Source organism: Bufo bufo, chromosome 3, assembly GCF_905171765.1.
Source record: "Bufo bufo chromosome 3, aBufBuf1.1, whole genome shotgun sequence".
NCBI classification, from domain to species: Eukaryota; Metazoa; Chordata; class Amphibia; order Anura; family Bufonidae; genus Bufo; species Bufo bufo.
The window spans coordinates 360,464,899-360,481,432 of record NC_053391.1 but is presented as its reverse complement, the minus strand read 5'-3'; the positions used below and the strand labels follow the sequence as shown (position 1 = coordinate 360,481,432).

Sequence of the window (16,534 nt, the reverse complement as noted above, 5' to 3'; positions counted from 1 at the left end):
GTTTTCAGATGTTAAAAAATTACGAATATTCGATATAGCGAATATATAGCAATATATTTGAAATATTTGTGAATTCTCGAAGTTGCGATATTCGCTAAAAACAAAATCGTTATTCAAATATTCGCGCTCAACACTATAGATCGACATGCCTTAACAACACTCATTTAGTGAGCACTTTAAAACCCTTCATCATCACATTACTCAAAGGATTGTCTGTGGCTCATAGTGTAAGGATGTTATATTCTTTAGCATTTGTGAGAAGGATTTATGCACTTGGAACAATTTTTACTCCACATTTAACAAAACAAAACTATCCTAAGTGCTGTGTCTCAGAATGATGCCTAGTAAACACAAAGGAACTTGGCACTCTCTGCCCCTTCAATCAAACGATCTAATATTGATGTCCTATCCTGAGTATGGACCATCACTTTTGTAGTACTGGAGAACAAGCCCTTTTAGCTTACAGTTGTCATATAAAACACCAACAAATTAGACTTGCTTCACCATATTCACACACACACAGAACATAATTAACAAAAATGAACACAGAAGACTAATTACATATTTTCATTCCACTGCATCAAACCATCTCTAATTCTAACAAATGCAAATATCTTCTCAGTCCTGTCACATCTTTTCCAAGACGATTTAAAGGACGGTTTTCAACTGCAAAGAAAAGATGTCATTTATGGGGACTTTTGTTCTAACTGTCATGGCTTAGCTTTGAATCCTAATTCCGTGTATTTTACTAGTCTTATTGTGATGGATTAGTGTAAGGTAAAATATGAATGATCTAGAGAGAAAAGTATACGATAGGAAGAGTATGTCTGCAGTTAGGTCCAACTCTAGGTTCATGTGGGGTCTTGGGCGATAAATCTAAGTGGGCCCCCTTGTGGCATTTGTCAAATGTCATCACAGCATCGGAGAGTGTTAAAAAAATGGAAGGGCGGGCTTCCGGCTCAGACACGCCTTCCACCAGTGGAGATCGGGGAAAGCACCCTGTTCTAAAAATGAGCCGCAGCCTGTACTAGGCTTCCAGGCTCATTATTAGTACATCCCAGTTCAGGCCACTAGGTGGCCGCACTAAACTGTGATATAGTGATTTATATAAAGAATAATGGAGCAATTTCCATTATACTATATAAGTTGCAATCTGATGAAAATTAATTTAAAAAAAAGTTTAAAAAAAAGTAAAATCCCCAAAATAAAAATAAACAAAAAAAAGATTATCATTATGGGCATTGTCACATGGAAAAACACCCATACTATTAAATATAAAAAAAAGTTAGCCCATATGGTGAAGGATGTAACAGAAAAAAATAAAAAAAGGCTGAATTACCGTAAGTAAATTGAATAAAAAGTGATCAAGTCATACACACCCCAAAATGGTTTTGTCAAAAAAGACAGACTTCCCTCAAATGAGCCCCCACACATCTCCTTAGACATAACTATAAAACAAGTTATGGGGGTCACCTTGAAGCAGGGTTTCTGTTAGGGTTGCCACCTTTCCCAACAAAAAACAAAATAGTTATACAAATTAAAAAGGTTAGTGTGTCTATAAAAGTTTTATTTAGTCTCTATTTTTAAATGATTCTGATGGGATTCCAGCTCACAGCCATCTACATTAGATTCAGGAACCTTAACCACTGAGCTATAGAGCTTCATGTTAACCTGCTGTAACTATTTTATGGCTAAAAACCTCAGTAGTAGTTTCCCACATATTATGCATTCATATATATCAGAGGTATGATTTTTTATATATTTTTTTGTAATTACACATTTATTTTGTGCCATACATTTTTTCACAATTATAATTTTTTTTTTTTTGAGACTTCTGCTGTATAGGTATACCTAATACATGAGAAACTACTATGAGGTTTTTCTGTCAGAGCTTAGTCAGCCTTTAATGTAGAAGGTTGTGAGTTCCAATCCCAGCAGGAACATTTCAGAAAGAGAGGGTAATTAGACTTGGGTGTCCCCAAGCATACTGACAATGCTTGGGGGATACCCCTTTATGGTAATAGCACTGATTCCATATATGGATATGTCCATATATGGAGTCAGAGCAGGGACTCCTAAGCCAGGAAGAGTCCTGACTCCACTGATCTGCGACACTTGCCCTGCTTTGCTGGGTGCTGAAGCTGGCCCTGTGATAGACACATGTATGCGCTTTTTAGCGAAAATCATTTTTGTGATAGGGTTTTAGTAAAAATGTTCAGCTGTTCTTATTTCTACAAACTGCATGCATTGCAGACTGCTAAGTCCCATTCTCTGTGACAGGGCCAGGTATGATCACTTTTACACTGCCTAGCCCTATCAATTCAAATGCAGAGGGCAATTGCAGAGAAAACGGAGCCTCTAGGAGTAAAGGCAACACCCCCCGTTGCTCCTAGGGGTTCATTTGCATATATCGAAACATCATTTTTCTCAGTAATGTGGGTACATATGAGTCAACACAGATGCCTTCAGCTGCCAAGTGCACATGTAACAGGTCAACCAGTTTTTAATACAGTAGGTACAAATCTGCTGACAGATGCCGTTTGCATCCGTTATATAAGCTCTTTGATGACTTAGTCCGTTGCTCTTCTGTCTGCTCTCCAGAACACAAATCTAAGCTGACATCTTTACAACAAAATTGAATACACGTAAAATAGATGTCAGCTTTATGGGCATTCAGGAGAGCAACCGGAGTGGCTACAGACTCAGCTGTAAAAGATCTTGTCTGACAGATTTTAAACTGCATGGGAGTGAGCAGCCTGCAGTGTATGAGAGTACATACACATTGCAGAAGATAAACAGACCAATATGGTTAAGAAAAACAAGTTAAAAGTGATTTATAGCCATAAATACATTCATCTCATTTAAAAAAAAAACACCTCCAAAGGTGTTGTTAGCCCTTTAGTCTTACAGTATTAGAAAATAAGTAGTACAATTACATGGGAAAGGTACAATACATTTTCTATATCAATTCAAGATCTCTGCGGTCTTCAATAAGAACCTTCATTGTTTATTTCAGGTTGATAAAAATCTGATCTGCTTATATAATGGACACACAATACTGTGTCTTCTGATTAGCCATGACCAGGACAACTTTTTCTTCTATGGTGGTAAACATTGAAGGTTCCCACTGAATTTCAAAAACCTTGAGGAATTGATAAAGAAAGTAAATTAAACAATTGTATAAATGTTCTTTATAAAACTTTTATTTGCTTGACCTGTAGCACTTCTGTAAGAAGCCTGTCTCACAGCAAAATCTAGTATACCTGAGAAGTATCATGTAGAAGCAACGTTCAGAAACACAAGTGTCAGTGGATCCTCTAGTTTAGATCTCATAGAGCTTTACCTAGAAATCCTAATCTGTCGGGATCCTCTAAAAATGACTTTGATATTACCTTCACATCTCAGTACTGCGCTGTTCCAGACAACATTTCCTTCTTTTAAGATACAGGTGATCGTTTCCGAGCCATGTGTCCGGATAAAACCATCATCACATAGGAAGGACACAGAGCTCCCCAGCTGCAAACTCTCTCCAAATCTCTTTCCATTCACTGGCACGCCAGGATCGGGGCATTCATTGTGTCTGAAAGCTGGATAAGGAGGCAAACAAAGTTAAGGAGCCTGTGCTGTGGCCTGAGCCAATTTATTATCAGCGTTTCACTGGTTAAGATCAATTGGTCTATCCACGCTAATGGAAGCCTACTCTGTCATGTACAGTGACAAACCTCAGCAGATATAAACTGCTGATACAAATGAGTCTAAGGCCTCATGCACACGACCGTTTTTCGGATCCGCATCCGAGCCTCCGTTTTTGCGGCTCGGGTGCGGATCCATTCACTTCACTGGGGCCACAAAAGATGCGGACAGCACTCCGTGTGCTGTCCGCATCCGTTGCTCCGTTCCGTAGCCCCGTAAAAAAAAATATAGCATGTCCTATTCTTGTCCGTTTTGCGGACAAGAATAGGCATGTCTACAATGGGCCGCCCGTTCCGTTCCGCAAATTGCGGAAGGCACTCAGGCGGCTTCTGTTTTTCGCAGCTCCGCGGTTTGCGGAACGCAAAAAACGGCACGGCCGTGTGCATGTAGCCTTAACCTGTGTATACCAGTGGCTGCGCAGAACACAGAAATGAGATAAACCAGTGGAGGTCATAAATAATCTGCAGTATTTATAATCCATTTAGATGATCATCAGTTTATGGCTGAAAGTAGTTTTATGAATCACGCTCTATAATGGAATATCCCTAAATGCATCTCTTTATTTATGGCAAATTTTCTTTGCCCACCTCTATCTTTATTTAATGCAGAGTTAACACACAATTTCCTTTCATGCATATGATGGATATAGCTACACATTTATGAATAAATAATTCCTAGAAATTCTAAATATTATCTCGTCTTTATTAGCCTGCGCTTAAGCCAAGCAAGCATGAAGAGCCGAAAAAGAAATCAGGTCTAAGTCACCAAGAACGATCCAGCTGCTGCGTTCTAGAGAGAAATCCAAGGTCATATACTTCGTGCCAGGTTCTCACACAAGCTTTGCCGCTGCAACATTATCACTACAGGAAGTCACATACATAGAAAAATCTGTTCGCTATCAGCGACTGTGGCTGTAACAATAATGTGAAAATACAATCTGTGGCAACAGTTGGCATAGAAAACTGCAATGCAGATGTCCACACAAAGGCATATTATGTTGCAGTGATTTGCATTGAATGATGAGTAGCCACACAGCTAATTATATAAAAGGCCAATCTTCATGCTAAGTCTATAGGACGCACAGTAATATGACTCACTCAGGTTACTACTGAACACAGAGTTACAAAAATCCAGTTTTTTTGTCTAAGAAATAGATAAAATTATAATCGATGATAACATAGATGACATGATATGACTTTGATCAGCATAGGATAAAATCCTAGAAATGCACAATTAGTGCTACATGCACATGCCTGATCACTGACTACTATTTTAAAGGGAATATGTCACCATCGTCTTGGACTATTATCTACTGTACTACATTAGTAGTCCACATAAAAAAATCCAGAACTTCATTCCTGTAAAACTTCACAAGTTAATACCACTAATAAAAATGAAAAATGATGCTACGTGTTTCGGATGATTAAGTACTTGTCCTTAGTCATGGCTTACTAAATGCAATTAAAACACATTTAAAAAAGCAAGTGTCCACTCCTCAGTCTGTGCTTGGGGTGTAGTCATATCACCAGAGTACAATTAAGGCTACTTTCACACTGGTGTTACTCATTCCAGCAGGCTGTTCCGGCAGGGGATCCGTAACTACAGTGTACATCCGTGAGCTGCTGGAAGTCTGCCCGACCCCATTCACAATAATGCAGCGTAGATCGGGCCACAGCACGAATGGCGGCCGGACAAAACACGCTGCAGCTGGTTCTGTACCGCTCCCCATTATAGTGAATGGGGCAGGGCGGGCTTCCGGCAGCTCACGGATGTACACTGTAGTTACGGATCCGGAAAGCTGTTCCCCTGCTGAAACAGCCTGCCAGAAAGACTAAACGCCAGAGTGAAACAGGCCTATCCCTTGGTAGACTGAATGTTGAAGGATATAATATGACCTCTGGCATTCAGTCTAACAATGGCTAATTGTACTCGGTGATATGACTACACCCCAAGCACAAGCTGAGAGATTGACCTTTGCTTACTTAAATCTAGTAAGCCATGACTTAAGGCTGTATTACACAGCCCGATGTGGAGTAAACTGCTCTCTATTGGAGTAAACTGCTGCTATTACATGCAGTGATCTCCTCCACAGCCTAGGGAGGAGCGATCGCTATCCCACCGCTCGTCCCCATGTTGTATAGAGGTTTGCCAGCGGCAGATCGTTATTAGACACCACGATCTGCTGCCTGCAAAAGATCATTTTTTAACATGTCAAAAGATTTGGATTGCCCGATGTTCCAGCATTTGCTTGTTTATCGAGCAATCGGCAGCAGTATTACACTGCAAGATGCGAACGCTCATTAGCGATAATATGCCCAAAAATTAGGCAGTGTAATGCAGGCTTTAGATTGTATAATAAATCATCCGAAATGAGTATGGCTACTTTCACACTCGCGTTTTGACTTTCCGTTTGATAGATCTCACAAGTCGTCAAAAAACGGATCAGTTTTGCCCTAATTCATTCTGAATGGAAAAGGATCCGCTCAGACTGCATCAGTTTGCCTCCGATCAGTCTCCATTCCGCTCTGGAGGCGGACACCAAAACACTGCTTGCAGCATTTTGCTGTCCGCTTGATGAAACTGAGCCAAATGGATTCGTCCTGGCACACAATGTAAGTCAATGGGGACGGATCCGTTTCTACTGACACAATCTGGCACAAGTGTGAAAGTAGCCTAAGATAATTTTTCACCTGTTTGCATTTTCTCTTTTAATGGTGGAATAAACTTGTGAAGTTTTACAGGAGTGAAGTGCTGTTTTCTTATGTGGACTAGTATCCATTACTGATCCGGAAGTGACTGTGCACTGCTCCCATACATTTGAGTACTGTAGATTAAGGAACTACTGGATGTTTGGTGAGCTGATCAGGTCAACGGTATTTTTCGTGTGCTACTACATGAGTAGTACTAGAGAAAGGGTGTCCAGATCACTATTGGTTATTTTCCTACTGGCTTCCTTTCCACACCGTCAGCGCTCAAAGCTGCACTGAAATACACAGTTTGGGCATAATGGAAAGGACTCCAGTGCATGTGCACAGCAATCCCAACAATGTATTTCAGTTACAATATTTTATATTGTTTCTTTTTTGAAGAACATTAAGACAGTGCAGCTTTGAGCACTGACAACTGGGAAACGGGAGGTGGTGAAAAACAAAAGATAGCAATCCGGACTCCATATCTGCACTAATACTTATGTAGTACTGCAGATAATAATTCATGACACAGTACCAGAGGGATTCAAAACTTGATTTCTTATCTGCATGACCATCACCCAAGTTATGTTTATACTGCTGTCCTTGTCACATACAGTACATAGTACTGCAGTTTTGAGGGGTCAAAATTGCCTACAGATTCCCTTTAACATACAGTAGCATTTACTAAGCTCTTAGGCTCCCTCTAGTGACAGCTAGAGGCAGTCAAGACTACTGAGCCAAATTATATACGTCATAGAACTTACTAGTAAATGTGATATTGAATCCTCGCTTTTCAGTGGAATGGTCAGTCTGGAACTCCAATCTTAACACGTGACCACTGCTTGTTAATGAGGGTGGCACTTGGTTCCCTGAGAAAGTGCCCAGGACAGGTGACTCTGGAGAACCTCCATCTTTTACTGCCAGGAAGTCAAACTGGGGTTCCACATCAAAGTCGTTGAAAGCCAGATGGATGCGACTCTCGGGCTTGGCTATGATCAACCACACACAGTGCAAGTGGTTGCTGTATTCTTCTGGGTAGTTCGGAGACAGAACATTTCCAGATGGGGTGGTGAAATTAAAGAAGCATGAAACTGTAGGAAATCAAATAGTACAAAGTCAAAAATACATTAATATTTTTATATCTACAAGCTATATATCTAAAGATTGACAAGCAATTGAAGTTTTAATTGAAATTTCTTAATTGAAATTATACCTAGTGAATAAAGTATATCACTCTTGTGCCCCAATCATTTTTACCTTAGGGCTCTTTCACACGAGCGGATGCCTTGTGGGTAATCCACTGCATGAAAGAGAGCCAAGCCCCGCTCCGGACAGGAGAGACACAGAGCATTGACATGACTGATAATGCTCCGTGCCTCTCTGTGATCTTTTTACTACAAAATCACAGTGAGATAAAGTTGTCACCGTGATTTTGTAGTTAAAAGTTTACAGAGAGGCACATGGAGCAATCATGTCAACGGGGCTCGGCTCTCTTTCACGCAGCAGATTACCCGCATGGCATCCGCTCGTGTGAAAGAGCTCTTACTCTTTTTATCCATAATATTTCCACACTTAATTATTATTATTATTTATTTATTTAATTTTTTTTCCCATAAGCTCACAGATTATCACATTTATAATCAGGCAGCCAGGTATAATTTTTTTAAATTAAAAATAGAAAATAGTTTTGTAACAGAAATTATACTCCCCAGATAAGATAAGTAAGTAATAACTGAATATTAACTGATTTACTGATAAAAAAAGATCAAATCATAAAAAATTATTAAATGCAAAGAAAAAATAAAATCTTTTAAAATGGCCAAGTACACACTGCATTTAAAGCCTAAATGCAATGCAAACCTATTCTAATTTTGTATGCTGGGTTTTAATGGTATGGAAATCATTTCGGTTTTTTAGTTTTTTTTTTTTGCTAAAAAGTCAATAAACCTTTCCATATTTGTCACTTTTAACTGTTCTCTATCATGTATTACTGATTTATTCTATAATATTGCTTTCATTTATGCAACTATACAAATTATAGCAGTCAGTGTATGTTGGGTTCAATGGTATGGCAATCATTTCAAACTATAATACTGCTTTTATATGTACAGGGTGGGCCATTTATATGGATACACCTTAATAAAATGTGAATGGTTGGTGATATTAACTTCCTGTTTGTGGCACATTAATATATGTGAGGGGGGAAACTTTTCAAGATGGGTGGTGACCATGGCGGCCATTTTGAAGTTGGCCATTTTAAATCCAACTTTAGTGTTTTCAATAGGAAGAGGGTCATGTGACACATCAAACTTATTGGGAATTTCACAAGAAAAACAATGGTGTGCTTGGTTTATAAGTTTCTGACCACTTATAAAATGTGTTCAATGTGCTGCCCATTGTGTTGGATTATCAATGCAACCCTCTTCTCCCACTCTTCACACACTGATAGCAACACCGCAGGAGAAATGCTAGCACAGGCTTCCAGTATCCGTAGTTTCAGGTGCTGCACATCTCGTATCTTCACAGCATAGACAATTGCCTTCAGATGATGTGTCACATGACCCATCTTGAAAAGTTTCCCCCTCACATATACTAATGTGCCACAAACAGGAAGTTAATATCACCAACCATTCCCATTTTATTAAGGTGTATCCATATAAATGGCCCACCCTGTAGATCTTTACAGCTTAGGTTCGGCAACAGAAATGTGAATTGTTTTGAGTAGTACATTGACGTATCCATATTATACTGCAAATAAATTGTAAAGTTAACAACAGGTAGATGGACTTTTAAAAATGATCTTATTACTGTGTATAATCTCTTATTTCTGTGTATCATAGTATTATGATTGGCTTGCTGACTACTAACTAAGGCTACTTTCACACTCGTCCTCATTGACTTACATTGTGTGTCAGGACGGATCCGTTTGGCTCAGTTTCGTCAGATGGACACCAAAACGCTGCAAGCGTTTCCGCCTCCAAAGCGGAATGGAGGCAGAACGGAGCCAAAGTGAGTCAAACTGATGCATTCTGAGCAGATCCTTTTCCATTCAGAATGCATTAAGGGCAAAACTGATTCGTTTTGGACCGCTTGTGAGAGCCCTGAACGGATCACACAAACGGACACCAAAACGCTAGTGTGAAAGTAGCCTAATATAACATGGCATACAATATTTGTGTTATCGGAAACCAAATTCTTTTTTCTCATTAAACTGGGGTTGGGGTTCACTCCTATATATTTAATATTCAATAAAAATACTGAAAAATTACATTTTGAGGAGTATGATTTCCTGTCAATAATACACACAGCACTATTAAAAAAAAATACATTTACTATTACAATATTACACTAGATTTTTGCCTTTCCATTTTCTATTAAGCTTGTAAAGCCATTGAACAAACACAGTGTAAATTGCTTATCCATCACTTAATCCAGTCCCAGCCAGTCATGTATAAAATGTCTGCCTGTACAGCGCTTGCTTTTCATTTATCATTATTAAACCAAATGGGTTAAATTGGTAAAAAAAAACACTAGCGCTACTATAGGAATTGTGAATAAAATGTAGAAAGGCTTGGAGCATGCAATGTGCTATGGAATATAATGGCATGCAGAGTGGTACAATGACATGCATAGCAATAAGAAGTCATGCCGTGCAAAGTACAGTACTGACCAGCATGGCAGTGTGTGGTGATAATATCCAATGTGTAATCATGGAGCTGTGACTACAACCACAGAGTCCTCTGCAGATCTTCAATCTTGGTGTGACCTCTAGATTGAATGACTTTCTGAGGCAGGACAACACACTATTTCTTTATGATTATAATTTTTTTGTTGTCACTTGTCATTTCATAGGAAGGTAGCTCTGGCTCCGGAGCAGCCATTAGCTTATTAGTTCTGTGGGACACCATTGATCTTTAATTGTCAGCATTACACACCCTTTTTTGGCCCTCACTTATGAAATAAACCCATCTTGTTCCCGTGTTCCCACAGCATGGGGGGATGCTTTAATGCATTGTTTTCCCATTTAAGTCAGCTTTTGATCAAGTTGTCTTATCAGTCCCCTGCACCTAAATACTGCTAATAAGGTGTCATTGAGAAGTCCATAATAGCAGGTTAATAACAGTGTGGTATAGTTATCCAGTAGCAGAAAATCTGATTTCCTATGTTTCAGCACAAATTAATTAAAGGATAGCTGCTATCCTCCACAGACAGCCCCTCTACTATCCATGGGTTGTGTCTAGTATTGCAGCTCACTTCCATTGTAATAAATGATGGTGAGTTGCGATACCACACTTAACCTGTGGATAGATGTGACACTGTTTTTGTAAGAAAACAGCAGTGTTTTAACAAATTCTGTACAACCCCTTTAAACAGTGGCGGAATCAGTTTGATTTGCAAGGGTTAAAGTCTCTGTATTATATGGAGACACTAGCTAGATTGTTATATGAAGACACTGGCTAGATTGTGCATTCTGATTCTTAGTCTATATTTGTCTCATTTATTGCCAATATTTACTTACAGTATGTAACATAGTAACATAGTACATAAGGCCAAAAAAAGACATCTGTCCATCCAGTTCGGCCTGTTATCCTGCAAGTTGATCCAGAGGAAGGCAAAAAAACCCTGTGAGGTAGAAGCCAATTTTCCTCACTTTAGGGGAATAAAAAATTCCTTCCCGACTCCAATCAGGCAATCAGAATAACTCCCTGGATCAACGATCCCTCTCTATGTAATTGAAAATAAAATAATACATAGCAAAATATATATATAATGTCAGTACTCGTACCATAAACTTACCTGCTATGCACTGGTGTGATGCCATCTGGCAGTATTTAAAAAGCATGAAGTTGCTAAATGTAGCTGTTTTAGCAAATTATAGTATTTCCAGAATTATTATGCTGCTTTAATGCTCTAAACTCTAATTTAGCAAAACCAGAGTGGCATGAAGGACTGTGTGGCATGTCTATCATGCTTACTTTCACCACTCAACATTGTACACAAGAAATCTATAAATCATAACACGCAGTGCAAACCCAAAGGAGGATGGATAACTAAAGTGAGAGATATTAGTGATATAAATTTCCGATTTGCTGTATGGAGTAGTGATGAGCGGCAGGGGTAATATTCGAATTCGCAAATTCAAGATTATTTTCTTGATTTTGAAAAATCGGCAATGTAATATTCGCGTAATGCACGCAAAATACAGGCGTGGGTCACTATAGCTACATTTTTCAAGCTGCTAGACGTTTCCTGAGACTGGAGAAAATGGTTGGCACAGCAGAACATTACAATAGCTTTATATGCAGATAGAATGCTCCAATATATTCGTGATTGCGAAATCGGCACTAATGATGCAAATAATTTGGCGCAATATGTGCAACTTTACATTTTAACAGGTCTGACTACTTTTTAGTGATTGGTGCACTAAGAATTGTTGTGAACTTGTGACATCACAGCACTATGTCTGTAGGTATGTATGTATGGACAGCAGAACCTATCAGCTAAACTATATAACTATCTAACCTACACTGACTATCTACCACTAACTATCTGTATTATATATATAAGTTAACTATCTAATGTAATGACACAGGAAAGCACAAAGCACAGAGCACAGCAATAACACTGCGGTCTCTCTCAGAACTGCAACATACTGCATACAAGGGCTGCTGGGGAGGTTCTTATATAGTAAGGGGTAGGCAACTTTCCTATTGGTTGCTAGGGATGTTGCTAAGCTCAGACAAAGACATTGTAGCCTTCTCATTGGCCCACAAGCAAGAAGGGAGGTTACTGATGAAAAAAAAGTCTTGAATATTCGAAATTGCAAATATATATTACTATATTCTAAATATTCTCAAATTCTCGAAGTGCCGATATTCGCAATTAATATTCGCTATTCGAATATTCGTGCCCAACACTAGTATGAAGTGTAATCCCATCACCCCTTGAAATAATATGTCATTAATCCTTGTAACGCTGTATATGCTTTTTGGTAAAAAAATACATGTGCAACATGGCCAGAGGAAGCGTTTAGTGCGCGAAACGGCCGTCGCCGCTTACTGTATCGTGTCTGCTCCTGACCCGTGGTGAATAAAGTAAATGAAAACGTTGATTGGTGAGTGCCGCTGGATTATTTTCTTACAGTATGTTACACGTGAATTATTAATGCCTGACACCAGCTGAGCACCGCCTGACCAGGGGATACTCTGAACATTGTCGGTAGCTGTACTTGCAGGAGGAAGCGGGGTTATGTGCAGTGCCATCGGATCTGTTGTCAAACTCCATTGATTTTGGTAAAAAATAGTTAAAGTTTTCATTAAAGTCTATGGACACCTTTGGGGGCAATTTTTTGATCATTGCATCTTAATCAATTGGGGTTAAAAATCTTTTTTTTTAAATTAGTGTTTATTAGAAATGTGTAACAATTTTTGTTCTACAACAGAGATGCCCAATCTGCGTCCCTTCAGCTGTTACAAAGCTACAACTCCCAGCATGCCCTAATAGCTGTAATCTGTCCAGGCATATTGGGTCTGGTAGTTGTAGTTTTGCGACAACTGGAGGGCTGCAGGTTTGGCATCCCTTTCCCAGACCATCTCTTTCTGCTTTACAGTGAATCCATCAGAGATCTATGAACGTCTTACCATAAACACTGCTAACACTGCTATAGCTAAATTCTTATCAAACTGAAAAAAATATGGCTTAAATAAGTGTTTATGAGCTGTCAGGACTACAGATTGAGTTGTCAGAGTAGCTCCCTGATGAAGTGTGAGGCAGACTATGAAAGCTGTAGGTAAAACTGTTGGAGACCAATTGAAAAAAATGATTTCTAACCCAAAATGTAAATGTAACATGTAATGATAAAAAATTACTCCCAATGGTGTTCATAACCCTTAAATATAATTTTAATGTTTTTCAAATGATTTATTATTAAAGTGGCTGTTCCCACTCCTCAACCGCTATCCATGTGCCCTGTGTTGCAATAAAGAGAAGATCTTACTTTGAAGGATTCAGAGCAGCCATATATACCACTAGTTTGATTGTGTACCAGTAGTGCTACATTTCCTAAATGTTTAGCTGACTGATCTTCAGGGCATGTGCTTTCTGTAAGTGTTTTGTACAATTAGGGCAACCATTGTAATGATAGAATGTTAGGACAGCTTACTAAGGCCTCTGCTGCTCTGCTTTCCCCTGTGGACACGGAAGCTGTGCTGCTCACCATGCTGCTACCTTCATGCTTCTTCTTAGCGTTCCAGCCTCTGTCTCTTTAGTGCTTCCAAATCCTTTCCCAACCAATGTCTATGGGCCCCTGGGCATTTAAGGCACCCTCTCCAGGAAGTAGGTGCCTGAGCTTTAAGGTTCCTGTTGATCAGTAAATCTCTAGTGCGTCTGTTATTATCCTGCATGTGTTTCTGTTTGTGCTCTAGCCCTGTACCCACCCTGATTATGTGCTCCTACACTTCCAGTTTGTTTTAGTTCTGTTCGTGTTTTGGTTAACAGTGTCCATCTGCTTTGTTTGTGTTCCTGTAAATTACCCAGCCTGCCTGCCTTGCCTGTGTCTTCACTAATACCCAACCAGCTGGTTTGTCCCATGTCTTTATCCATCTACACTACCAGTGTGCAGTCCAGTTCTACTAAGGACTCGTTCACACGAACGTGTGATGCCCATTGCCGTATTGCGGACCGCATTTGCGGATCCGCAATACACGGGCACTGTTACGTGGCCATTCCGCTTCACGGATGCGGACCCATTCATTTCAATGGGTCCGCAAATCCGGAGATGCGGAACGGAAGAACGGAACGGAACACTACGGAGTGCTTTCTGGGGTTCTGTTCTGTGCTTCTGCACCGCAAAACGATAAAACTTGCTCTATCTTTTTGCGATAGAGTGCTTCAATATATTTGCGATTGCGCAAATCGGCAATTAATGATGCGCATATTTTTGCACAATCCGTGCAAATTCCCATTTTAGCAGGTCTGACTACATATTACTGATTGGTGCACTAAGTATTGCTGTGAACTTGGGACATCACAGCACTATGTCTGTAGCATGTATGTATGGACAGCAGAACCTATCACACTACCTAACATCCTGCACTGGAACCTATCAGCTACACTATATCGCAAACTAAACTGAACTGACTAACTCCCACTAACTATCTGTATTATATATACAGTATATAAGCTAACTAACTAACTAACTAACTAACTATCTAATGTAATGAGTGGAAAGCACAGAGCACAGCAATGACACTCCTCTCTCTCTCAGAACTGCAAAAAAACTGCAGAAAATGGCTGCTGGGGAGATTCTTACATAGCAAGGGGTTGGGAACTTTTCTATTGGTTGCTAGGGATGTTGCTAAGCTCAGACAAAGACATTGCAGCCTTCACATTGGCCCACAAGCAAGAAGGGAGGTTACTGATGAAAAAAAAAAATCAAGCATATTCGAGAATACGAATATATAGCACTATATTCAAAATCTTAGCGAATTCTCATATAAGAGAATATTCACGCCCAACACTACACATGCAAGGCTTGCTCTCCATTGGACTGGCCCACCAGAGTACCAGAGGATCCTCTGGTGGGCCCAGGCTCTTATACGATAATGGGCTTCAATGATCCAGTTGAAAAAAGATATATAATTGGGCTGACAATCACTTGCTTTCTCACTCACTTGCCACTAGGCTCTAGTTCTTTGATTCAAAGCTGATTAAACTTTTTTGTGGGCTTAGCATCACAAACAATTTCCTCTGGTGGGCCCAAGGAACGCCAGTCCGACACTGCTCTTAATTCACTGCTATGGAACTAACACAAAAAGCTAATCCAACGCACGCCTATTTTCAAAACTCCCATAGCGGTGAACGGAGGGTAGCCAGGCATGCCTCTTTCTGAAGAAATGAGCAGGTCCCAGAGGTGGTACCCACATCTATCTGACATTGATGGAATGTCCTTAATCGGAATACCCCTTTAAGGTAAAAGGCTTAGCCTTCTTATTGAGAAATACTGTAACAGATTTGCATGTCACATATTTTATTTTTGTTTTTATTTCTGAAATATGTCAAAACTGGAGTTACGATATACCAGACCTGGGCTCTCAGATAAAAGAGTATAGCCTTTCCGACATTCCGACATTCCAAAATAATAATGAAGACAAAGGGGAAAGAGTCAGGGAAACAGCATTTTTCCTTGAATAGTACCTATTTTATTTATTCAGACAGTAACTGCTGTCACGACACAGCACAGAATAAAAAGCTTTTAATGGACCGCAATGAAAGGAAAATTAAGGCGAGTTTCTGCTGCTTTCCCAGAATGAAGGAGGCTCCCATCTTAATGTTTTCACACTGGCTGGCTTTTACACAAGGCAGGCCCATCACACACTCAAGCATTGTTTTAGCTTCCTGGATGAAAAAAGAGATGCGTGCATTTCTGCTGTGCTCATTATCCCAATCAACTCCAACAGTGTAATACAGAAACATTATTAGACTTACTGCTGAGAAAGAGAATTCGCAAGAACCCAAGAAAAGAATTTTCAATGTACAAGCTGAAAATAAATGAACTAAGACCATCCGCTAACAAATCAGAGCAGTGCATAGAAACAAGTGGGGAATAACCCAAAAGTACTTTAACCAGGGGTGGTGGCAGAAGATATTACGGCCCGCAATAACCAGAGGTATTATGAAACGCTTCATGTTTTCCAGCAAAGAGATCAAAGAAAGATATTCGTCAATTTCTCAGTACCTATCTGATATCGTTATTTCCCTCTCTTACTCTCAAGAGAACAGACTGATATACGAGGACCTAATGCATCAAAAACTCATTAGCTGTCATTAATTTTTAAATAACTGTGGCTAAGTTTTAATGCTGCCGCTGACTATACTCTTTATACAATTCTCCTGCTTCCATGCACCGATCTTATTTAACATGTACCATTTAAATGTAGACATTTCCCTGAATAAGCTAATGCTTAACTGTATGTGGCAACACAATAAGCTAAAGCTAGCCATACACATAAAATAGTGAATGCTTGGCAGATACCTATCTTCCCTGACACCCCCATGAACATGATTGATCGGGCATGCCAATTTAAAATGAAGGATCCTGCCAGATATCTCTGGTGGTTGTTTTTCTCCAGGAGGAAGAAAACATTATGCAA

General features: G+C 39.6%; 1 protein-coding gene across 1 annotated transcript in view; it reads right to left on the bottom strand.

Moving 5' to 3' along the window:
* Positions 1-16,534, bottom strand: part of CSMD2 (CUB and Sushi multiple domains 2) — a 1,002,961-nt gene that overhangs the window by 303,451 nt on the left and 682,976 nt on the right. The window contains exons 14-15 of the mRNA XM_040422265.1: positions 7,148-7,474; positions 3,393-3,587 (exon numbers count right to left, since the gene is read on the bottom strand). Coding sequence (XP_040278199.1) covers positions 3,393-3,587; positions 7,148-7,474 — 522 coding nt within the window. The remainder of the gene's footprint in view (positions 1-3,392; positions 3,588-7,147; positions 7,475-16,534) is intronic.